Source organism: Leptodactylus fuscus, chromosome 8 (assembly GCF_031893055.1).
Source record: "Leptodactylus fuscus isolate aLepFus1 chromosome 8, aLepFus1.hap2, whole genome shotgun sequence".
NCBI classification, from domain to species: Eukaryota; Metazoa; Chordata; class Amphibia; order Anura; family Leptodactylidae; genus Leptodactylus; species Leptodactylus fuscus.
This window is the reverse complement of record NC_134272.1, coordinates 56692740-56717992: the sequence shown is the minus strand read 5'-3', so window position 1 is coordinate 56717992 and position 25253 is coordinate 56692740. Positions and strand designations below refer to the sequence as shown.

The following is a 25253-nucleotide window of genomic DNA, read 5'->3' as shown; positions in this document are numbered from 1 at the left end:
GGCCGAATGCTATACAGTCGGCCAATCAACGCTGGTTCTTCTCCTACCTTTAGAAGTCTTCTCCGTGCAGCTTCCCCGCGGCGTCTTCCGGCTCTTCATTCGCTCTGCCAGGCATCGGGCCTGGGCAGAGCCGACTGCGCATGTCCGCTTGTAGTGTGGGCATGCACAGTTGGCTCTGCCCAGGTCCGATGCCTGGCAGAGTGAATGAAGAACCGGAAGATGCCGCGGGGACGCTGCTCAGGGAGAAGACTGCTCAGAGGATCCAGCCCGACCCTCACTCGTGGACTTGGTAAGTATAATTTGATCAAACGTTGCCTACCCCTGAAACGAGCATTTTCCCCCCATAGACTATAATAGGGTTCGATAATCGATTCAAGGGTTTGCTCATCTCTACTATTAATGATGTTTTTTTGTTTTTTTTTTACGTCATGCCTCTTTTTAAATCCACATCCCTTTTAAAAAGCCACATCAGGGGCAGATCATAATAAGGTTTGTTTTTTGTTTTTTTGTTTTTTTGTATTTCTTCATACTGAACACTATAGCTACTGATCTATTGTCTACCCTGTACAGCAAATATATCTAAGATAATTTCATGTATCAATTGAAGCGGAGAAAGCTTCTATGGCACTGCTACAAGAAACCTATTTCAAGCATAATAAACATAATAATACTGCTGATGCCCATAGTCTTCCTCCACTAGTAGAGGAGTAAGTTATTCATTAATAAAAACCTTTCCTTTTATACTCCTTTTGGAGTGAAGGAAATGTCTTATTAGTAATTCACTGTTCTCCATTGCTAAGGCATATGCCCCGAATTCTGATCAAGCACAGTGGATTGTTCCTTACTGATATCCCAGAAATACAAAGACGCATTGATAGCAGTATGTTACAGTATGATACTGACACTTTTGGTGCGGGATGTTCCAAAGGGTCAATAGAGCTGGCAAATAAACAAGACTATTCAAAGCAATACACAAAAAATCTAAAGCTATTGCTGACATCGAAGGACTGCCCTTACTCAGAATCAAAGTTAAAAACCTACTACGTATCAAATTGGTAAAAACACTACTCTTATCCAGATATAAATACTGCGCCCAAAGGGAAAGAGGAAACAAGATTATGTTTTCTATTATTAAAAAGCGATGTGAGAAGTCATTTATCTCTGAGATTGTTATGGGCTCTGGGACCCTTTCCTCGGATGGAAGATTTTCCTTATATCTTGCAGACATTCTACACTGATGTTTATCATCGACACCAGGGTCAATCTATACCGCCTTTCTCCAGTACATTACAGACTTCATTTGCTGCCTTTTTAGACAGCATTTTGTTACCTTGTCTTACAAAAGAAGACACAATACTTTACTCAAGAGGTATTACCGTATATACTCGAGTATAAGCCGACCTCCCTAATTTTACCACAAAAAACTGGGAAAACGTATTGATTCGAGTATAAGCCTAGGGGGAATGTAGCAGCTACTGGAAAATTTCAAAAATTAAAATGGTTTTTGGATGCAGTAGTTGCTGGGAAAGGGGAGGGGGGTTTTGGTTCTCTGTCTGCCCCTTCCCTGAGCTTGAGGACTGTGGGGTTTTTTTTGTTTTTTTTTTTCCCCCACTTGGAATTCAGTCTGGCTGAATATAGGGTATCTGCAGTGCTTCTATTAACCCCTTCCTGACGGAACAGGAGCACTGCAGATCCCCTATATTCAGTAGACCGGGCACTGTCAGACACAGGGATACCTAATGTGTATGTGTCTCACAGTCATTTTCTACTTTTATATGTATTCTAGGGAAAGGAGGGATTTAGAACTTTTATTTATTTTATTCTTTATTATATTTTTAAAGCTTCTTTTTTTTTCTTTTCACTATTTTACGGGAGATTCTATACAATACTATTGCGGCTGGTCATAGACCCCCCCCCCCCCAAAAAAAAAAAATAAAATAAAATAAAAATTATAATAATAATAATTTATTTTTTGTTTGACTCAAATATAAGCCGAGGGGGGCTTTTTCAGCACAAAAACTGTGCTTAAAAATTCGGCTTCTATTCGAGTATATACAGTAGGTAAATTCTATATCACATGCTATATTCTATATCATAATAAGAAAGCGTGGGCCCAGATGCAACCTCCATTAAGTATTACATACGTTATAAAAACCTACTACCCTACACCCTACTGCCTCATTTCACCTCTCTGCATAACACTATCATAGACCACTCTCCTTTTCTTCAAGTTTTTGTTGCCATGTTACTAGGTGGTTAAGATCCCAAAGGGTCTGGCAGCTACATACCCATGTGACTTCTGAATTCAGACCTTAAGGGTTGTCTGATGAAGTAAGGTCTGTAGGACCTTTGTCCTGCTCCATACTCAATCTGAGCACAGCCAGGCTGAATGTGGGTAGGAGTGGTGGTGGTTGGCACTCCCATTCACTTCAGTAGGAGCGCAGGAGATAGCCAAAGTACAGCACTTGCCTATCTCCAGCATTCCCATTGAAATGATTGGGAGCAGGTTGAATGTGCGGCGGCTGAAAGGTCCAGCGGACAGTCCTCATTCAGATTTTCCTGTGCACAAGTGAGTCAGACGATCGCTGGCTGAGCACTGATGTTCCATATGAATAGAGTATAACTGCTCAGTCACTGATTGGCTGACTTGCTGCTGTGGGCCAAAGGTCAGAAAGACTGGGGACCTGAACAGAGACTGTCCACGGATTCCCTCGGTGAATGGTGAGTATATACTGTTTGTTTTTTTTTCTAAATAAAAAAAAAAAATGTATCTAGCAATATGAAAACTCGAAAATAAAATTTTTAATGTATAAAATCAAAACATCAAGTACATATCCCATATGAGCACAAGGGGGAAAAATCTGAAGGAATAAGTGCAAATTCACAAGGACCCAAAAAGACAGACAAAAAAAACGCCATATAGAAACTTGCTTATGCGTTTCGAGGCATGAGTCCCTTACTCGTAGCTCAGTGCTATGAGTACAAAACCTTGGTTCATTCTCGTGGGCCACACGGTGGCTCAGTGGTTAGCACTGCAGCCTTGCAGTGCTGGAGTCCTGGTGTTCAAATCCCGCCAAGGGCAAAAAGCAATCTGCAAGGAGTTTGTATGTTCTCCCTGTGTTTGCATGGATTTCCATCCCATATTACAAAGACATACTGATAGGGAAAAATGTACATTGTGAGCTCTATGTGGGGCTCACAATCTACATTTAAAAAGAACAAAAAAAAAAACCTTGGTTCATTCTTTATTGACCGTGGCTTTTAAGGGGTTAAACCCCTGCAATTAATGTTATCAAAACAAAATGTAGACCGCTGAGTGATCAACCCATCAAAGGATCCGTTTGGCTGTATTCTCAAGTATCAGATTTTTTTTTTCTGAATTTTTAGCAAATGTCTCATTGAATAGAATCTGCAGAAATCCGTGTAAATGGTTACAAAGAAACCCCATTTAGATGAATAGAAATAATCAGCCGCTGAATACTCTGCATTCTTTTTGCCACATGTAAACACCAAATAATAATGTGGTTCAGAGTGTACGGAACTTCTCGATGTGTAATTGTGCTAAATAATAGAAGAATTAACCGTTTTTGCTTAGTGTGTTTGAGAAAAGAAAATATTTCAGACGTGTTTGTTAATCTATCACTTTTAACCTTTCTGAAATAATGCATCTGCTGGTGTACTAGGCCGCTCCTTGAGACCGTCTCTGCCGAATGACCTTTTGCTTAATCTGAGGGCTTAAGTTCGATCTGCTTACGGCAAATGAGCCACACGGGCTTTACTTTTTCTTTTTTTTAGTACAGCACAAATAATAGATGGCACCGCCAGCAGGTTATAGTTTGTATCTTTTAGAAGTTTAAGACGTTATGCCTCCGTTGTGTTTCTATCCTTTTACTATAACTGGTGAGAAGAGTGATGACTGTCAGCTTATTACAGTTTTAGACAATAGTCCATAAATATTATAAAATTATTCAACATGTTGCTATCTAGTTGAGTAGATGGTTAGTTCTTGTACTTGATTCTGGAATTCTTAGCAGTTGCATATATCACCAGTGTACCGCGCCATACAAGGGTTCACCATCCTTATCCCTTTGTCATCAACTCCTTTTACAGTTAAATTCATCAAAAAGCAAGAAATATACTACTAGTGCTCGACTAGGCTGCAAATTAGCTTTCTTCACTTACAAAAAAGCTGTCCCTGTAGCGTCACTTAGTGGAAGTGGGTTACCCTATAGTCGGTGTGACCATTTAACAGGCCAAGCAAAATGACTATGGTGTGATGAAATATAGATATTTCAGTGTGAGTTATCTATGTAGGAATTGTCTTTATACACAGTTCAGTCATATTAATGTGACCACCGCCTTTGACGTCAACGTTAAATAACCAATCGCAGAAGGCACGTGTCATCAGCCATCTGGGTGCACTCATTATTGTGGAAGGTATGATGGATCAACACAAGTATGCATCTATCCTTGCGGACCATGTTCACTCCTACATGCAAAATGTTTTTCCTCAGGATGATGGCATCTATCAGCTGGACAATGCATTGTGTCATAAAGCTCACAATGTACGTGCGTGTGGTTGGAGGAGCACTAGGATGAGTTTACTGTACTCCCTTGGCCAGCAAATTCCCCGGACTTGAACCCAATCGAGAATCTGTGGGGCCACCTCCATCGGGTTGTTCGTGCCATGGATGCTCAACCGCATAACCTAGCGCAGCTGGCCACGGCACTGGAGTTGGCATGGCTCAACATCCCAATGAACATCATCACAACATCCCCTCTCTTCCTGCATGGCTCGCATCGGTCTGCTCTGGTTATTCTGGATTTTGACAGGTGGTCACATTAATGTAACTGGACTATGTAGTTATATTGTGTTTTTTATTCCTGGGTGTAGTTCGGAGATGGCCTTTGTGTAATGTCTGTGATAGATTTCCTGTGTAATTAAAATGTGCAATTTAAGAAGTCCTGTGTAATTGGTATCATAAGAGTTATGGGCAGGCTAATGTTAATTCAATTAGTGCTACAGCCAGGATTCCGAACCATTGCAGATCCAGATCTGTTTCTTGATATTCCTTTTTATTTTACATTGTTTCCATGTATTTGTCTTTGTGTTATTCCATATTTTATTGTAATGTACTGTACCTTTTTTAGAAATACATATTTTAAACCTAAAACTTGTTGTGTGTTGGTTTACATGGTATTGGCATACGGGTGTCTCGTCATACCGTAAGTGGTGAGTGATGGACGCTTTGTGTGGATGCATGAGCGTAAAATGGTGCTGTGTTCCTGTGTAGCCTGGAGAGATGGATGGGGTGAAAGGGAGTGCAGAAGCGGAGTTCCCTATTATGATAACCCCCAGAAATGGTATATAGTAAGTGGATAGATTTGTGGGCCACCTTGTTGGGTTTTTTTTTTAAATAAGAAGATTAGCCATGATATGGTGGTGGTGGTGTTACAAGACCTGTTAGAGGGTCAGACATTGACTATAAGGTAGTTGACTTGCATATCTAAAAAGAGTTGCAGTGGTTGCAACTGGTCACCGCTAATATTCTTGGCTGGATAAACTTCTTTCATCTCCTCTCTGGTTTCTTTTGATCGCCCACTCCTGCCCTCTGCTGAGCTCGAATGAGTCTTATAATATACGGCCATTTACTGGGAGAGAGGAGAACATTCATCTTTTCATTGTAAAATATGAGTTGGTTAGCAGGATGTGGTCAAGGAGGGATTTGTAGGGGAGGCTGTGGTACAGAAAGGAGAATGATTGATTACTATTTGGGGGACACTGACTGGAGATGGGAATGATGAATGAAATGTAAAAATTGCAAAGGGTTCATTCACAACTGCTCCCGTACTCTGTTCTGCAGGTTTCCGTTTCCTGCACAAAACATGGCAGGAGACGGAAACCTGGCGGCATCCTTCCAACCCATTCATTTGAATGGGTTTGAAAAGTGTCCGGTCGTGAGCTCCGGTGAGCGTTTTATGCTCTCCGCGGTGAAACAGTGGTTTTTTTTTTTTTTTTTTTTTTTTTTTTTTACGGACACAGAGTCGGACATGCTGTATTCTGTCCGGTTTAAAAAAAAAAAAAAAAAACGGTTTCGCCGCGGAGAGCATAAAACACTCATCGGCGCTCACGGCCAGACTCGGCATGACAGGTTTCCGTCTTCTGCCGGCAGTAGACGGAAACCTAATAAGGAGTGCCGAACGCTGGTGTGAACCCAGCGTCAGATGTACTGCATATCGTTATCTTGGGAAGCATCTCAAGATACGTTGCGCATGGAGGCCCAAGTTGAATTAGGGCACCAGGACCCAAGAACCTTTGCGTACACCCTGGGGTAGATACCTCCACTACAAAGACTGCTTGCTTTTTTCAGGATAATAACTAATCTATGAATACTTTGCCTAGACTAGGAGACTCCCTATGCCTACTCACCAACAACCTCTTTTTTTTAATGCAAAAAGAAAATGTAAAAGCTGTCCAAATAGTCTGACGCTTCACTGACCGAGGCTAGCAGGGACAGTTGGCATTATTGGTTTATATGTAAATCAGCATATCCTACCATCTGTTAATGACACATGCCAAGGCACACACCCCTATGTATTTTACATCATCATTTGTATCCAAGGACCTTCATGAACAGAAGCCCTTCAGTACACGCTGATCGGTTTCACACCTTAGGAATATTAGTGTGGAAAATCATGTTCATATGATTTATTACGATTTCACGGGGAATATTAAAGCATAGTCTTGTTTCTGGATCACTCTCCTGTGAAGTCCAGAGCCTCTGGAATAACATGACTAGGTACTAACAACAGCTTTTATTACATTTTGTGCAGAGAGAGGGAAACCTTTATTAAAATGACTCGAAATGGCTTACTGCTCATTTTATGAGCTCTTTTTCTTAGGGTCTGTGGTAATATAAAATGTAATCTCTGAATATTTGTGCTACACTGTACAAGTTATTATCCGTAATAGCAGAATAAACAGTACACAATTCTAAAAAGCTTTAAGGGTGACACCGTTTATCTTCAAAAAATTTGCTTTTAAATAATCTACGAATAATTTTTTATTTTCTTTTATTTTTTTTATAAAGGGAGTCTGTCTCTAGAACCCTGCATAAAATTCATCCCCACATATAGATACTGTGAGAAAGTGAATGGCAAGGTGCTGGAGTCCCACTATATCAGCCCCAGATTCCGGACTTTTGTGTGGTCCGGTGTGGGTCATAGCCTCATCACTGGTCCATAAAAAGTTGCAGAACCTGTACTTCAGGGCAGATCCAGGAAGTGAGGAGGTGGCTGGGTCTGTCTTGTAACCCGGAGTCCAATGAGACCAGTTTGTGTTTGTGTTTTTTGTGTGGCTTGTAGTAAGCCACACACATATTGAGGTTATAACTTTGTTTAGTTAGTCGCTCGAACGAGCAGGAATTTATTTTATTTTTGCCTGAAATTAAGGCTGTATTTTGTTTTGCTTATTTGTGCCTGAAGTAAAGGTTTATTTTTTTTTTTTTCTGTTTTTTGTAAGTACGTAAACCAGTTTTACTGCATGTTTTTGTGTCCCTGTCTAGACTGCACCACTGCTTCTACTGAGCTACCTTCCCTACAATACATTAAGGTCACATGAATCAAAAGGTGTTTTCCCATTGTGATTTGGTGACTCCATTGCAGATGGATGCGCTGTTTAGTGCAGCAACACTGTTATTGCTCCAAAGAATGCATTTACCTATTATCATAAACAGTGATAACTCAGAAACGGAAGCTCCGATTCATCCTATTTATTTGCAGGCCTGAGTGGATATGCTGGGTTCTCTTGCCAGACTTCCCACATTTTCTGAAAAGCAGCTTTTTTTTTTTTTGTTGTTGTTGCAAATTTTTCTGCGTTTTTTAGAGCTGTGGCTTCAAAAAAAATTTAAATAGTTATAAAATATGCAATAATAAAAGTTGCATTTCTACAATGTGGGACCTCACCCTTAAGGTAGCATTTAAAGGGAACCTACTGTATCAAATTGAAAAAGCAGTCCATTCAGCAAGTTGTAAAGCTGGGCAGCTGAACAGATACATAGTTTTTTGTTTTTTTTTATATATATAGTAAATTTTTTGTATAACCTGTAATTTATTCATCTAAGGCCAGGTTCAGAACAGTGCCCGATCTCCGTTAGGGCTCGTTCACACGGGGGGCGATGGGGCGGGTTTTGACCATATTCTGACTCGCGGCTTCCCCCACCCTGGAGTCGGCTCGAATGAATGGGCCGACACCGGAGATTGCGGCTGTCAGGCGGAAGCTGCGGCTCAGCGAGCCACGGAATCCACTTGAAGAAAGGGCAGCTCGCTTCTTTATTTCCGCTATCGGCAGTTGCCGATAGCAGCAAAAAGAACCTTAGTGGTCTCCATAGACCACCATTGTAAAGGGGCGGATTATGAATTGGATTCCGTTGTCAAAATCCACCCCTTAGGCCCCGTGTGAACTAGCCCTTATGCAGATTTCCATTTCCTGCCCGAGAAACTGGACAGGAGACTGAAACTGGTAGGTAGTTTTCAAACCTATTCATTGGATTGGGTTTGAAAAGTGTCCGCCCGTGAGCGTCTTCTGCTCTCCACGGTGAAACCGTTGTTTTTTTTTAACCGGACACAAAGTCGGACAGGCAGGAGATGCTCACCGGTGGACACTGAATGCAGGTTTCCATCTTCTGCCGGCAGAAAACGGAAACCTGCATAACAAAGATCGGGCACTGGTGTGAACTAGCCCTAACCTCTTCTCATTCTGAAGTCCAATAGGGGGTGCTAATCAGTAACTGATGGCGCTCTATGTAAATTTATTAAAGGAAGGCGGACTGCACTACCAAGCAGAATGAGATGAGATTTAGATCAATAAATTTTAAATTTTACTGAATTTTTTACCCACAAAACTACATTTCATTCTGCTCAGCCATACATACTTCATGCTGCCTGTAAAATGGGCTATAGCTTCAAAATGACAAGTTAACTTTCAAGACTGTGTTCACAAGCTGAGGTTACTATCAGAATTGAATGGGAACTTATTAGGTTTGGGGGCCACTTATCTATTTTTGGTACTGAAACCCCATATGTGCAGCTTGAGACTCACATCCGATTTGCACTCATTAGCATCCATGGGGTCTTAGTTAGTCCTCATTCTTTTTTTTTTTTTCCTTAAAGAGAATTGGCCAAGTGGTTTGCAGGATCATGTAATTATCTTCCCTCTGTAATCTTTCTGTTGTAGAAAAGTTAAGTTATAGATGTTTGAAAAAGTGTTATGCAAATTATCCTAAGTAGTCATGTAGGTGGGGAACAGCTTCTTCCTAGTCATGCTGTCCCCTGGACATGACTGACATCTTTCTCATAGCCCCCTCACTCCCTGACATCACAAGGGAAATGACAATGATACCCAGGAGACGAGATCAGCAAGGGGACAGCGTGCTACTCATCTGCCATTACTACTTAGGTTAATTTACATATGAAAATGTTATCGCTTCTCCAAAAGTGATAACTCAAGACCTGTTTATGTGTACCTCCAGTTCTAAACAACTTTTCATAAGGGAATAGTGCATTTGAATATAAGAAAATGTATGATAAATTTTATCAAGGTGATCTGTTTCCTTCTCCGTATCTTCATTCGGACTGCTTATTTATATTATATTCATCTCTGTATTCAGCATCACACACAGAACTCTACGGAGAAAGGAGGGGTGGAGTATTTTGCTCTTACTGGCTACTTAATTGATTTATTGCCTCGTTCTGTGCACTAGTGGCCTCTTATCTACAAATCTGGTAGTGTTAAGAGTTCAGAACAGCAGTGTGTAAAAGCAGCAATTATTTGAGTGTATTTTCTATCCCTTCCCCCCTTTTCATAGACTAATATGTAAAAATCAACTGTCTGAAAAATGGAGAAGACATATTTTGTTAATAAAAAAGATCACAAAGTTTTATTTTCACCTGTACTATTCATTTATGAAAAGTTCTCTATAACTGGAGGTACGCTTTGAGGTATACAAGAATGATATTTAGTCATTAAGAATTCATTTTGGTGGCAGATCCATGACTTTAATGGGATCCATTCACGGTGTCATTTATTCCTATACAGCAGAATAATGGTGTCTGCTGTAACTGCAGTACTGACAGCTTCAAGTATTACATGCAATCTCAATGTCAGTCTTCCTAGTATGCTTCAGGTGTGAAACACTTTGCCTCAACTTTAGACTTGCCAGATTTAGTAAGAATATTTGACCACACCGAAGGATAAACTTGCAGCAGAATTAAAGGTACATAGTATAGTTATATTCTCAAGGTCATTGAACAAGTGCTGTATATACTCGAGTATAAGCCGTGCAAATTTCATTCAAATTGGTTCAGCCATTTTTGCATGAAAGAGTAACAAACATACAAACTTTCACATTTATAATATTAGTAGGATTACTGTCCAAGATGAGCAGTACTACTTAGCTGAAAATCTAGTATAACAGATGGTGCTCTCTTATGCTGTATATGATATTTCATCCCTTTCTCGCATTTGACTGCATGTTGTTCTGCTCATGTTTTAGTTGGAGATGCCCATGTCTCCCATTTTGTAAAAAAAAAACAAAAAAACAATTGAATTAATCTCAGGTTTTGCTCTTTAAACAGGTAGCCAAGTTAAAGTAAAGGAACTGGACTGGCTTAAGAATCAACTATGTACAGGTAAAACTATTTTGCAAATAGCCAAAAACAATAGCCCACTGTTATTATGTTGCCACTCCTAAAATGTTCTTTTAGGGTCCGTTCACAGGGAGTAACATGCCGCGTGACCTGGCACGTATACGGCGTGTGAGATTTTGAGCGCCGTCAAAGTCACGGCCTCAAAATAACGCGGCGTATACGATCCAGGCTCCCATTGAAATCAATGGGAACTTTGACGGCGCTCAAAATCTCACACGCCGTATACGTGCCAGGTCACGCGGCACGTTACTCCGTGTGAATGGACCCTTAGGTCGGGAGACACTCACTGGCGGTTTCGAACACCCGGCATGTCAATTGTTGCTGTAGTTTTTAACCTTTGCAAAGACAGGGCCGGCCACCCAGGAGTCGTGGCTGAAAATTTTGGTGAAAACCAGCCATTGTTGGCTGTTTTTTTCTGTAGGATGTCTGCGGTAGTGACCCCAAAGCAGACTTGACACTTGGGATTTTAGCCTTTGTAACTACTTGTTTTCCTCATAAAATAACAATCTGGTGCCATCTTTTTCTAGAACTAGCATAAATGATTGTCCAACTATTAGTAAAGCTGGGCCTGTCTATTTTTGCAATTTTTGGAATATTCCTCCTAGAAATATTTATAAAAATCACAATATCAGTGCATTAAATAATCTCCTCATATTTGGTATCTCCGTGTCTGGAACAATATTTACCACATGTATAAGTGCTTAGTTTGGGTAAGCAAGTAACTGGGTTAAAATAATAAGTGAATAAATAAAACATCATAATTGTGTATTTTTTATTTCATTTCTACCTCTAAAATAAATGTTATATTGGTAAAACACTAACATATGGACCACAATGTGGACAACTTGCCTTGCAAAAACAAGAGTTAATACTGTATTACTATAAGGGTAAGTTCAGCCGCAGCCGCAAAATCACGGGTGCAAAATAACACGGCATATACGCTCCTAACTCCTATTGAACTCAATGGGATCTTTTACGGCGCGCAAACTCTGACACGCCGTATACATGCCAGATCACGCTCAACATTATATCGTGTGAACTTACCCTAACAGAAGAACAATTAAGGGTTTTTTTTGGCTTCATGATAGGGTTAAAGTGTTATTTGCAAATTTTTGCACTATACTTTATTATCCTATTTAACTTCCTTTTTTATTATAAAACAGGCTGTAACATTCTCCCTAGCAAACACTTTAACTGAGCTCTTCCTAGGGGAAGTCCATACACATTTGTGTTGTGAATGTGCAGAGCTGAAGCATTTATCAAAGGTGTTTCTTCAATTTTATACCATCCAGAAATATAATTCTGATCTCACAAGAACGATGAGATTATCAGCCTTCATACGCCAGTACTAGCTGTAACAGAACCTAAGATATCACTAGTTAAGAACACAGTTGGCAACTTAATATACTGCTGTTCATGTGTGTTTTTAACTAATGATATTACTAATTATTTTATTCAATCTCAGCAGCATATGAAAACTCAGTGAATTTCTGCTTTCTTGTGCAATTAGAATCATTTTATGTGGAATAAAACCAGAGGTACAGACATCTGAAGTGTGTGTGTGTGTGTGTGTGTGTGTGTGTATATGTATATATATATATATATATATATATATATATATATGCTTCAGCTCTACATACTACATACTCTACATAATGCATTGAGTACAAGCATATATACACTCTCCCTGCTTAGTTACAGTGTTGCTCATGGGCACTTTACAGCCTGTTTTCTACAAAAAAGAAGTTAGATAGGTTAATATAGTACAGGGTGTCGGGAAAGTAAGTACACAAAAAAGACAGGCTGGACTTTAGCGTGTATATGAAGCGGTTGTTTTTTTTTTGTTTTGTTTTTTACTGGAAATGCACCGTTGTGGCGCTGCAGGTAGACCGAGATTTTGGTTTCCTATCCTTCGCTGCACCATGTGAAAGGAGAAACCAAGAAGAGAAAGCGCTTTAATGTGAAATCAGTTTAATCACTGTTACTCATTACTAGAATTGCTCGAAGTGCTGGCCGCCTGCCTCAATGCAAACATTACAATGCCGGGAGATGAATTGACGCAACCGTTCAGACTCATAGCATGGCCCTCACAAGCTGTTCACAGGTTGGCACAGGCGTTGCGTACACAACGGACTTGACATGCACTTTCTTCTTCACTCCTCCTTTCACATTGCTCAGCGAGGGATAGGAAACCGACGTCTCGGACTCCCACAACGGTGCATTTCTGGTCACATGTTCATTAATAAAAAAAACGCTTCATATACCGGCTAAAGTCCACCCTTACATTTTGTGTACTTACTTTCCGGACACCCTGTATATTACAAAAATGTTCAGCACACATACCCTAACAAAACAAACAAACAAAATAATGGGAATTCCACTTTCAATCATTATATAAATACCACCTTTTATTTTTTCATTAGACACTAGCCACATTTTTATTTTTGAGTGATTGTAGCCCTTTCCTTTTAAGCCCGACCACATTGTGTTACAGTTTAATGCATGTTGTGCTGCTCTCTTTCATCCTTGTTTTCAGCCACTTGTTTTTTGTGTGTATTCAATTCTCCATGCTCTTGTTGCTTCAAATATTATTCCCCTTTGCCTCAGTCATTACATTTACACCCACATAAAACCGAAAGGTTCCCAGGAAATAAGCGAGATGACTAGGAGCGCAAACAGCAGGGAGAGCAGACGTCACAGCTACATAGCACATTATAAATCAGCATGGCCAGGAGATTGAAAAAAGACAAACAGATGAATTTACTGACACTTGTGCAATTCATAGATTGGAATGAAGATAGTAATACTCTAATCTATATGCTGAACTCTCCTAAACCTCAAAGGATGAGAAATAGACAGACAGTAAATGGAATGAAAAGCAGGATCGGCAAATCAGGGGTCAGAGCTCAAAACTGTTTGAAGCCTGAGCACACGCTGAGCACCTACTTGCTTTAATCCTGTGTCTTTTATAGGTTACTCTGTACCTTAGTGAGTCTTCATATTAGCTTTTATGGGATTGGCACTGTGAACTTTGGTGGTAGTAACTTATTTGGGTGACCCTTTAAGAGTGTTCTTTGGCTTATTCTGTGATTATGCACTGGGTGATTAATATTATTTCTACATTGGAATGGTTTATGGGGAGGTGACTGTAGCCACACTCTTAAAGGGGTTTTTCATACTGATGATCTATCCACAGGATAGGATTGGTATGTGATCTGTGAGGGTATGGCACCCGAACCCTGCACATATTATCTGTTCCAGCAGTGTCTATGTACCAGAAGCTGGTGCAATAAATATAGAGCACGTGCAGTAATAGGAGCAGGGCTGCGATTCACTCAAACCACCACTTTTTAGGGGACATGAATGAATGAGTGAAGGAATAGGAGCAGCCTGCACCCCATCTTACTGCATCAGGTTCCAGAACAGCTGATCTGTGCAGGATTTGGTTGTCAGACCACCACAGATCAATATACTGATCCGATCCTGTGGATAGGTCATCAGCGTGGAAACTCCAATTGGAGCCAGAAGACCCCTTTTAATATTTCAGCTACTAATAAATTCTCCAGGATAACATTCAGAAGGATCCATAAGGGCTAGTTCACACGGAGGAAGTTGCCACAAATGGCTCCCATTGACTGCAATGGATTGCCACTCGCTTCTTTTTTAGGTAGTAGCAGAAAAAAGAAGCGACATGCCCCTTTTTTCCGCGGCTGAATCAACCATGGCGCAAGGCTCCCTCCCGATTAGGCCCATTCATTTGGGTCTAATCCAGAGTGGAATGCCGTGATGGGAAGCCAATGCAGAAAAATGAAGCCATTAAAGTCAATGGGAGGCTTTTTTTTTCAGCGCTGAATCTGAGGTGGATTCCACACCAAATTCAGCACCATTTTCCTTTGTTTTAATGCACCTCTAAGGGCCAGAAATCCCCTTTTAAGGATCATTGTATACTAGATATTTGGCATTGAAAGGTTGATCAGAAACTTATCCTAATTGCCATATGTGAAGTCATGAAGGAAATATTTTACATAATATGGAGTAACTGGGTTTTCGGCTTCCTTTGGATCCTACAATATAGGGACTATAATACCTTTTTGATTTTGTAAAGGAAAAAGTCCTTTACATAGGGACCTGACCCTGCACGATTCAATGGTCAACTATTTAGTGATATACTGTAAGCAGATGATGAAGAACCCTGGTCAGTATAGTCGGTTGGTGCAGAGCCCTAGTTGTATTTTGGGGGGCCTGCACTGAAAGGCAGACAGAGTTTATAGACCCTGGGGGGTAAAAAAAAAAACAACCAAAACATTTCACCTCCTGAGAGGTATGCTTACTCCTTCTGGCAGTGAACCCCCTCACACTCTATTGAGGGAAGTGCAGATAACGTTGGTCATGAATGGGACTGGTCCATGGGTAAAAATTAGAAAATATGTACAAGATGCTACTGCTCTCTCACATGCCAAGCCACGTCAGCCTTATTCTTTCAACTTTTTGTCGGAAACTTGTTCCACTCCTACTCCTGCTTTTGATTCATTTTAATGACTCAGTGTACCCATAGTATTTTATTAGATGATATAAATTAATAATCCTGTAGCTTGACTAGGACTGGCAGGCCATAATTATGGAAATCTCCATAGAATTCTCTCCTTTTCTTGTACAATAAATTCTGAATGTGAATGTGACAGATAGTTCAAGGCTTGTATGTTCCCCTAATATCTGTATATTCTATTGTATAAGAGGTTGGCTAATTAGCTGCCTATTGTTTACCCAGAATTATTATAAAGAAAGCTACTGTGGAGATGTGGCCATATTTCATGCACTTGCTTTATTATTATTTTTTTTTAACATGAAATTTTATTGAAATTTTTCAAACAAATTTTAACACAATACACAAAAAGAAGAAGACAAAGAACAAAAGGAAGGGGGGGGAAAGGGGGGGCATGGGGAATAGGTGAGAGGGCGCTGGAACGGAGAGAGTCTCTGAAATAGGGAACCAAAGGGCCGTTAACAGAGGTTGGGGAAGGAGAAGGGACCTACAAGGGGGGGACGGCTCTGGCGCAGCAGAGCCAATATATCAACGCAAATAATACATCAGAACCAAGTGTGGGAGTCTGACGCAGCAGACTCAACAAAACAAAAACAAGACAATAAGAAACAATACAATATAAGAATACACGACAGAGCATAAACAATAAAAAATGTGAGTATTATACCAGAACAATGAAAAACAAACATAACAAACAAAGAGACATCAGACAGGAGACACAGAGGGAGCGGAAGTCAGCAGAATAATAGAAATGGTTCCAAAGGAGCCAGGTCTGATGATGCCTGGAATTCTCTGGATGCAGTTCAGCAATCAAAGACTCCATCGTGCGGATCGACAGAACCTCATTCAGCCAGACGAGAAGGGAAGGGGGGAATATGGACTTCCACAGTCTAGGGATTACCGAGCGAGCCGCCACTAACAAAAAGCCTAGGAGTCTGCGTGTAGGCTTGCGGAATTTCCGGGGAAATATGGAGAGGAGTAACGGAACTGGGTCATCCGCCAGATCTATACCTGTAACCTGCATGATAACACTCCTGACTCCAGTCCAGAAGGGACGCAAAAGGGGACAGCCCCACCATATGTGGGTCATCGTGCCACGCTCTGTAAGACACCTCCAACATCTATCAGAAACCGAGGGGTGGATACTATGGAGCAGGGCAGGGACCCTGTACCATCTAGAGAGAATCTTATAATTAGTCTCTTGGGCCCTACACGATACAGAGAACTTATGACATGCACTAAAGGCCTGCGACCACACCTCAAGGGGAAGGGAGATTCCCAGTTCCCTACCCCAACTCTCAGTAAAGGAAGGAGGCGAATCCCCCACCCCGTCCGACAAAAGACCATATAGGAGGGAAATAGTATGAGAAGGGGGCGAGGGGGAAACACACAGGCGTTCAAAAGGCCGTAGAGGTCTGTGTAGGTCCCGCGAGGATCTTGCGGAGAGGTAGAAGTGTGACAGTTGAGCGTATTGCCAATGGGAGACAGCAGTATCCGGACAGGACAGGTGGGTGAGAAGGTCAGTGCGTGTAATGAGCGAGGTGGCTGAAGTGACATGTTGAAAACGAAGGACAGGGGAGTCTACCCGTCCAAGCAAAGAAACGGGATCCAAATGCCGGGGGGAAGTCAGGGTTGCCTGTGACAGGAGTCAACGGGCCATCATTAGTGAAGAGTAGCCATATGGCGCTGTACCTGCGACAGACTCCCATAGTCTGGCGCGCCACAAAGGGGAGCAGATGATCCCTATCATCGGTCCAAAACTTCTCTCGAAGCCAGGGTAGGGCCATAAGGGGGATAGGGCTCACAGAGTCCTCTAGCGCGACCCAAAGTTTGGAACGCGCCGAGTGATGACAATCCAGGATACGCGCAGCTACCGCCGCTAGAAAATAGTTTGAGCAGTCCGGGACAGCCAGACCCCCATTGCGTTTTGACCTAGACAGAACATTACGCGCTATACGTGGAGGTCTCGAGGACCAGATGAATTTACCAAACACTTTATTGACCGTCGCGAAAAAGGATGAAGGCAAGACTATAGGAACCGTCTGGAAAAGAAACAACAATCTTTGGGAGGACGTTTATTTTCAGGAGGTTGATACGTCCCAGCCAGGAGAGACCCTTAGTGTCCCACCGCTCAAGATCCGACTTCAAAGAGCGCACTTGCTTTATTATGTTCAGAGGCTCAACAAAGCCACTTGGTAGGGGTCTGCATTATTTATTTGAGAAAATATAAACTACCAGGTACTCATTTCTTGAGTATTTTCCTATTTAATTTTTTCATTTAACACTTGTATCAATTTGCATGTTTTGACATTTGAGCTAATATTAAATGTTCCTCTTTTTATTAACTGAAATCCCTAGTACAGTAAAGCATATAGTACTGTATAATAGAAAATGTTATGTAATCCAGCTGTGAAATAAAGTTTATAGCATTTTATTATACAAAAAATAAAAAGAATAAAAAACTACATAAAAATTATAAATTCCACATCCGTAAGATCTCATCATTTAAAACATTATTTTAAAAAATTATAGCTGATTACAGTAGCTGTTTTAGAGGTTTAACAAGTACTACTCATCCAACAAAAAACAAGCTTTCATAATTACGTCAACAAAAGGACAGAAATAAGGTCGTAGAATGCTATGGTTATACAGTACTATTTTGTGTACAGAATGTCCCATATAAAGGCTACATGGCAAACTGCCCATCTACCCAATATAGCTCTATAGTCTAAGAACCACGTGGCTATTAACGTATTAGGCACGTACTAGGCATCTTGTTGTTATCTTCTGTGCATTGTCAGGTAAATTTACTAAATATTTTACAAAAAGATTAATTTCTGGAGAAAATTGTCCGTTTTGGGTCTTGCCTTTGGGATACAGCAATATTTTTAGTTCTTTATTATCACATTCTAAGACTGCAGTCATAGTAGCAACGGGTCAACAATTGGGGACTCTGTCCCCCAATCCTCTTAAAATATGCAGAGAGAAAAGTTCTGCTGTTCTCTCCACCAGACCCCACTAAAGTCTATGAGGTCCACAGGTTTCCGCGGGTAACCGCTTTTTAAGTGGATAGTTTTTCCTATTTTTGGTTTGTTTTCCGGTTGATATAGTTCTATAAGGCAACATAACGATAGGTTGTCTTTTGGGGTTATAAAAAATTTACTCACTACGGGTGGCAGCACACGTCCATGTTTATAGAAATAATCCTAAAAAACTATTTTGTAATTGCTGTTTGTTTCTTATCCCCTAACCCATAAAATTGTACAAAAGTTACACTAGGATCACACTAGCGTTCAGGTTTCCGTTCTTCAGGAACTAAAAAAAAATGCTATCCACATATTTCTAACAAAATGGGGGACGGAGTCCCTAAACGGTCACCCAACACTAATATGACCGCAGCCTTTGGGTGGTAGCACACGACTGTTGTTCACCCATGTGGTAGCCAGATTTATGGCTTAGAACTTCATGCTGGGAGCAGAACTCCTACCATTTACTGTACGGGGCAGTATGTCGCTGGATGGCAGGGGCTCCTAGCATCATAGATAACTGCGATACTAAGAGTCCTTTTCCCAGCATGAAGTTCAAGCCAGTAAATCTGGATAACTCACGGACTGGATTTCACGGGTGAAACACAGTCGTGTGCAGCCACCCAAAGGCTGTGGTCATACTAGCGTTGGGTGACCATTTAGAGACTCCGGCCCCCATTCTGCTTAAAATATGTGGATAGCATTTTTTGACTCACAAAGAACAGAAACCTGACGCTAGTGTGATCCTAGCGTAACTTTTGTACAATTTTATGGGTTAGGGGATGAGAAACAAACCGCAATTAAAAAATCGTTTTTTAGGATTATTTCTATGCTGTTTTCTATGCAGTATAAATGATATGTTAAAAGGGCTCTATCACTGGGAAAAGTCATTTTTAACTAATCACATCCTTGCATAGCTTTTAGAAATGCTATTCCACACTTACCTTTAGGATGTAGATTGCCTCAGTGGTTTGTGAATAAGTCCGTTTTTATTGATATGCTAATGAGATTCCAGCCAGCACATTAAGTTCCCAGCAGCACTCGTCCCTGCTATTATCTTCTATGTGTGTGTGCAAACAGGAAGTTGAGTCGTCATCATCGGCAGCAGCCACCTGTGCATAGGAAACCATAGCAAAGGGGTTGCACGATGCAACGTGCATCAGTCTAATTAGCATATGAATAAAAACGGACTTATTCAGAAACCACTGAGGCAATTTACATACTAAAGGTAGGTGTGAAATAGTCTTTCTAAAGGCTATGCAAGGATGTAATTAGTTAAAAATGACTTTTCCCAATGATAGAGCCGCTTTAACATAACAACCATAGAATTAAGTTATTTGGATACCAATTAGACTGAAAGTAAAGTGAATCAGAACAATCCAGAAGCTTAATGCATTGCAGGCAACTGTTAGCACTAATGTGCAAGAAACATATTTAAAGGGCTGCCGCAATAAACCAGTACCACAGTCCCTTATTCCCAGGATCAGTGGGGTATCTCCACTGTTCAATTGTGATGTTGTAATTTAACAATATGCCATCACAATAGAAAACCCCTATGAATACGTTAGACAAGACCGGGGTCATGCAGGACTAAGAAAATAACAAGTATATAACAGGAGAGACTCTTAATGAACAAGGCAGGACTGAGGCAAGACCAAAAAACAAAACTTATAAAGCCTTATTTTTTACTTTATTTCTGCCTTATTTGGCAGCACTGCGCTCCCCTGCAGTTCTTTTCTTCTCAGGATCAGTCGCTATTCCAAAAATAATGGCATATCCCAGTGATGTATGCCATTGCTTGCTGTGGAAAGGGTAGGGGGAAACCTTTTCCGCCGTGTGACTTTTCCGCGTGGCTATCCGCAATGGGATGCTGATGCAGTGCGCCGACATCCAATTGTGGCATCCCTATCCTGATTAGGCCCGAATGAATAGGCGGAGTCGCGGACGCCGTGGCTAACTCAGCCGTGGAATCCGCGTGAAGATAGGGCATGTAGCTTCTTTTTCCCACTAGCTGAAAAAAATTGCTAGCAGGAAAAAAAAGCAAGTGACTCCCATTGAATTGAATGGAAGACGTTTTTGCAGGTGGGTTTGGAAGAAGATTCCGAGTCAAAATCCGCCTGCAAAATACTCCATGTGAACATACCCAAAGAACAAAGTCCTTTAGCCTGAGGCACCACGTTGCGGAAACACATTTTTTGTCATTCTGGAAAACAATACCTCACACAGCTCCATTAAAAAAAAAATGTTAGGAGTGCCAGAATTTGGAGATTCAAAAATTGTGTTTTTATTGTTCATTTTAGTAGCAGTAAAGCATTACTGTAACCATACTGACCAGCAGTGAATGTCATAAAAACAAAACCAAAAATAGCAGTAGTGGAATAGTTTTTGGTTTTTTTTCCACATTTCACCCTACAAATATTATTTTATTCCTGCACTATGGCATGATGTTAATATATGTTAATAATATTCTCTTAGAAAGCATCACAATGACCTTTTTACCTGGATATAAGCTCTTTGGCTGCTTTCACACGCTCAGTGATTTTCATCAGTGATTGTGTGCCAAAACTAGGAGTGGGTTAAAACACACAGCAGGTACAAATATTTCCATTATACTTCATCTCTGTGTAGCCTCCACTTCTAATTTTGACACAAAATCACTGACCAAACACTGACCGTGTGAAAACAGTCTTACGTAAATTAAAAGAAAAAAAAACAGAACAACGTAATAATAACAAAGTAAATAAAATATATATATATTTTTTTTTTTGCTATAAATATTACCTGGTAAAAAGGAATCCTCAACTACAGTTGAGGACTGTGCACATACCAGTAATATGGAAAACCTCTCCATAATAAGGCATTAGATAGAGACAGGTACAATTTTAGAATGAATATATCATCATAGTTTGTATACTGAAGAACCATATGATTTCTTAAAATCTGTGAGCGTTGTATTATGGCTTAGTACAGCTTATCTCCATCAGGTATGGCTGTGCTCGCTGATAGGGGGATATCATGGCTGAAGCACAGTCTCTTTATCCCCATAACAGTGATGTCTAAGAGTCTCAGTTTTGAGATAAGACGTATTGTCAAGTGTAAGGTATGTTTATTTGGTCCAAACCTCTCTTAAAGGGAACGTGTTCCTAATTTTTTTTTATTAAAACCAAATTTTGAAATATATCACTTTTATTTTAATCTTTTTATTTTCTGATTGTAGATTTTTATTTTATTATTCAAAATCACTTGCTACAATGAAGATGTTATTGCTTAATATGATACCCAAGGAATTCTACATTCTTGTAGGAATCAGGAGTCAGTGTGGGAAAACAGTCAAAAAGTTTGCCTTGCCAAGTCCACAGCCCTGTTTCTCCAGCCTAGAATTTATTTTCTGAGTTCTTTTGCTCACAGCACTATGTGAGGATCACTTTATCTTCTTAATAATCATAGTGAAAAGATTTGCATTTGTTTTTCAGATCCAGAAGCTCCGTACAGCTGGACAGAAGATGACATAGCTGATCTTTATGATCAAACCACCGTTATCCTGGCTGCTGACGGTAATGGTTTTTAATCTACACAGTTTTAGATCCCCTTAAGACTGGCCAAAGTTAAAGGGAATCTACCACCTTCACCCAAGCATATTCAGCTGCTACCACCTTTACAGAGAACATTGCAGTAATATCATACATATCTGTGTGATACATGTCACTTTTATTGATTTGCAGAAAAACAACCGTGAAGGTATATGCAAATGAGACAGTTAGTGCACTGGGGGCGGGCTTTCGGCTCCCTGGAATACTGCTCTTGCTGCTCAAATAGGATGGTTGATGTCATAGCAGCAGAAGGATCAACTCCTACCATATGGGGTGGCACAGGCTGAAGCTAGTAGGGGTTTCAGTGGCAAGAGCATTACTTCATGGGGTCAGAGGCCCACCCTCTGTGCACCAATTGTCTCATTTGCAAAGTCTTATTTTCTTCAAATCTACAAAAGTGACATGCATAATAAAAGTAAGCTATTTATCACTGTAATGTGGTGGTGGCAGATGAGTATGTTTGGGGGAGGTGGTAAATAACATTAAAGGAAGTCTAAGATATGGCATGTTGTATACCACTCAACACTAAATATCTAAACAAAACTTGTAAGTAAAATAATCAGTGCAACTTTGTCAATATATGTTAAAATACAATCAGATTTAAAAAAAAAACGTGAGACTGAGTGAGAAAGTGCTAAAATGGTCCATAATCCAGTAATGGCCAGTAATCTCAGTATTATAAAAACAATATACAATAAAGTAATGTCTGAACTCAGCGCATAGATACAAATAAGAGGATATAAGATAAGGTAGATAAGATAATCCTTTAATAGTCCCACCATGGGGAAATTCAGTGTGTTACAGCAGCATGGATAATGCAGCAATATATTACAAGAAAGAACACATATAAGCTCATAGCAGATAGAAAAAAGATGCTAGGAGTCATGGAAACTAAAAAGAAAGAGACTCAGGATCATTCAGTTCTCTGTGCAGAGTGATCTCCGCTTAGCCTGATGTAGATTATACAGCCTGAACACGGTTGAGAGGAAGGATCTCTGATAGCGCTCTTTCTCACACTTGGGGTGAAGCAGTCGATCACTGCAGTACTGCCCAGTGCTATCATGGTCTCATACATGGGATTGGAGTTGTTCTAAAGCATGGAGCTCACCATGGACAGTATCCTTCTGTCACCAACCACCTGTACTGGGTCCACCTGTATATTGGTAATCATCTATACATAGCATATTAACATTCAATAAGTAATGTGAGTCCAACCTACAAAGTAATAAAATGGCATATACAGACCAATTTGCACCAACTCCAGCAGACTCTTCACTGGACTCTTCTTTTGGGGGACCTGCACATACCTCCAAAAGTGAAATTCAGTGCATTGTCAGCTTCTCAGCAGTGTATAACCTGCCATGTCTTAGAGAACATGAAAAGTCCTCTTTAAAAAGTTCACATACCCAATAGAACTAACATATGGCGCCAGTAGACTCTGTTTACATGACTGTCTACATGTCAAAATATTCTACCAACGTGTATTATTATTATTATTTATTTATATAGCACCATTAATTCCATGGTGCTTTACACTGAGCATTTAGCTCTGCATACATGCAACTGTAATACAGCTGCATACATGTGCCATCAACTTCCACATCCGTGGTCCATACATATTTATGTATATATTTGACATATATGTTGGAAGCATATATACATATCTGAGTTGTTGGGAGGACTGGATGATAGGATCCCGGGAACAACTGTGATCTGATCATTTGTGAAGATGTATATAGGTACCTTGTTCATCAGCTTTATAGATTATTATTTATTTTTAGAGCACCATTAATTCCATGATGCTGTACATTAGAGGGTTTACATACAAAAAAAGGACAATACCAACAGTGACTGGGACAGTATGACAGAGGGTCCTGACTGCAAAGGCTTGCAATGTATGAAGGATTGGAGATGGACAGTAGGTGTGGGTATCTTCATTACAAAATATTCAGTCCGAAAAAAATGTTGGTTTTTTTTCACCATATCAATACCCTTTCCTGACATCTACAGGGTCTTTAAGGATGTAGGCAACTCTGAAGCAGAGCGGCCTCTATAGCCACCCATAGCTAATGGCCACAATCAGAGTTCACTCTTATTTCAGACATTGCTTTATTATATTACCCCCTGAAATCCTTGTTAGCCCTCTGAATTGACCCCGCCCCATGGCCCCCGTATCATAAACGTTGTAGTACTGCACCTGTATGGCAAGATTGCATTACCTGTCCTGTTCCTATGCCAGCCAGGATCCTTATGAAGGCTACAAGGCCTGTCATAGGAATATAGGTATTGAGGCTAGTCTATGGCTGGCCTCAATAGCTATGGAGCGAATTTTCCATGGACTATAAGGGTGAGTTCACACTGAGTATACGCCAGCTTATTCTGAACGTAAAACACGTTCAGAGTCAGTGGCGTATAAAGCAGTTCCCATTCATTTCTATGGGAGCCGGCATACGAACGCTCCCCATAGAAATGAATGGGCTGCTTTTTTCACTACAAGCACACCCATTGAAGTGAATGGGAAATGCTCGCGTGTACGGCTCGGCATGAGCAGAGCTAGCCATACACGCGGGCACTTTCCATTCACTTCAAAGGGAGTGCTCATAGTGAAAAAAGCAGCCCATTCATTTCTATGGGAGCGTTCGTATGCCGGCTCCCATAGAAATGAATGGGAACTGCTTTATACGCCGCTGATTCTGAACGTGTTTTACATTCAGAATAAGCTGGCATATACTCAGTGTGAACTCACCCTAATGCAGTTAAATGGTACCCTTATAAAGTCAAATTTGTCCTGTAAAAATCAAGTGTTCATAAAGTCTGTGAATGGAAAAAATAAAAAGTTGGAAGGCGGGGAGTCAAAAACTAAAATTGAAAAATGGCTGTGGAGGGATTGGGTTAAAAATCCTGTTGCTCTTTATCAATAATAATAAACTTAAATACTATAAAATTATAACTTGCAGAAATAATAGCCTGTATTACAGCTGGTAGAAAAGTTAATATGGTCCTGTCAGTTCTCTTAGCATGTCTGTTTTAGTAGAAATTTGCATTCTTCATGAAATAATAATGGTGGATCACCTTAATAATCCTTTTGTTTGTCATTTCTTCTCCTATTGTAATTTGTCCACTGAGTGTTGCTAGTTAGTTCAGATTATCCTGGGACACTTCACAAACACAATTGACAAATTACTCATAAGTGTCTGGGGAATAAGGCGTCGTTCACACTGCCAGCCATTGTTCTGATCAGTCAGAGGATCCTAAGAAATTATATTAAAACTGTCAGCAATGACTGCAATGTTTTTCTGCAATAAAACCTAAACCAATGAAAAAACTTTGATTAAGATTTTATTTAATCTCATCTACACATTGCAGGGGAAAAAAAGCAGCATTTTC

General features: G+C 40.4%; 1 protein-coding gene across 3 annotated transcripts in view; it reads left to right on the top strand.

Annotated features, from left to right (window-relative positions):
• The window catches only part of METTL22 (methyltransferase 22, Kin17 lysine), a 75235-nt gene that overhangs the window by 33704 nt on the left and 16278 nt on the right, over window positions 1-25253 (top strand). For all 3 annotated transcript variants that reach the window (XM_075285952.1, XM_075285953.1, XM_075285951.1), the window contains 2 exons: window positions 10636-10689; window positions 21750-21830. In XM_075285952.1, the coding sequence (XP_075142053.1) occupies window positions 10636-10689; window positions 21750-21830 (135 nt within the window). The remainder of the gene's footprint in view (window positions 1-10635; window positions 10690-21749; window positions 21831-25253) is intronic.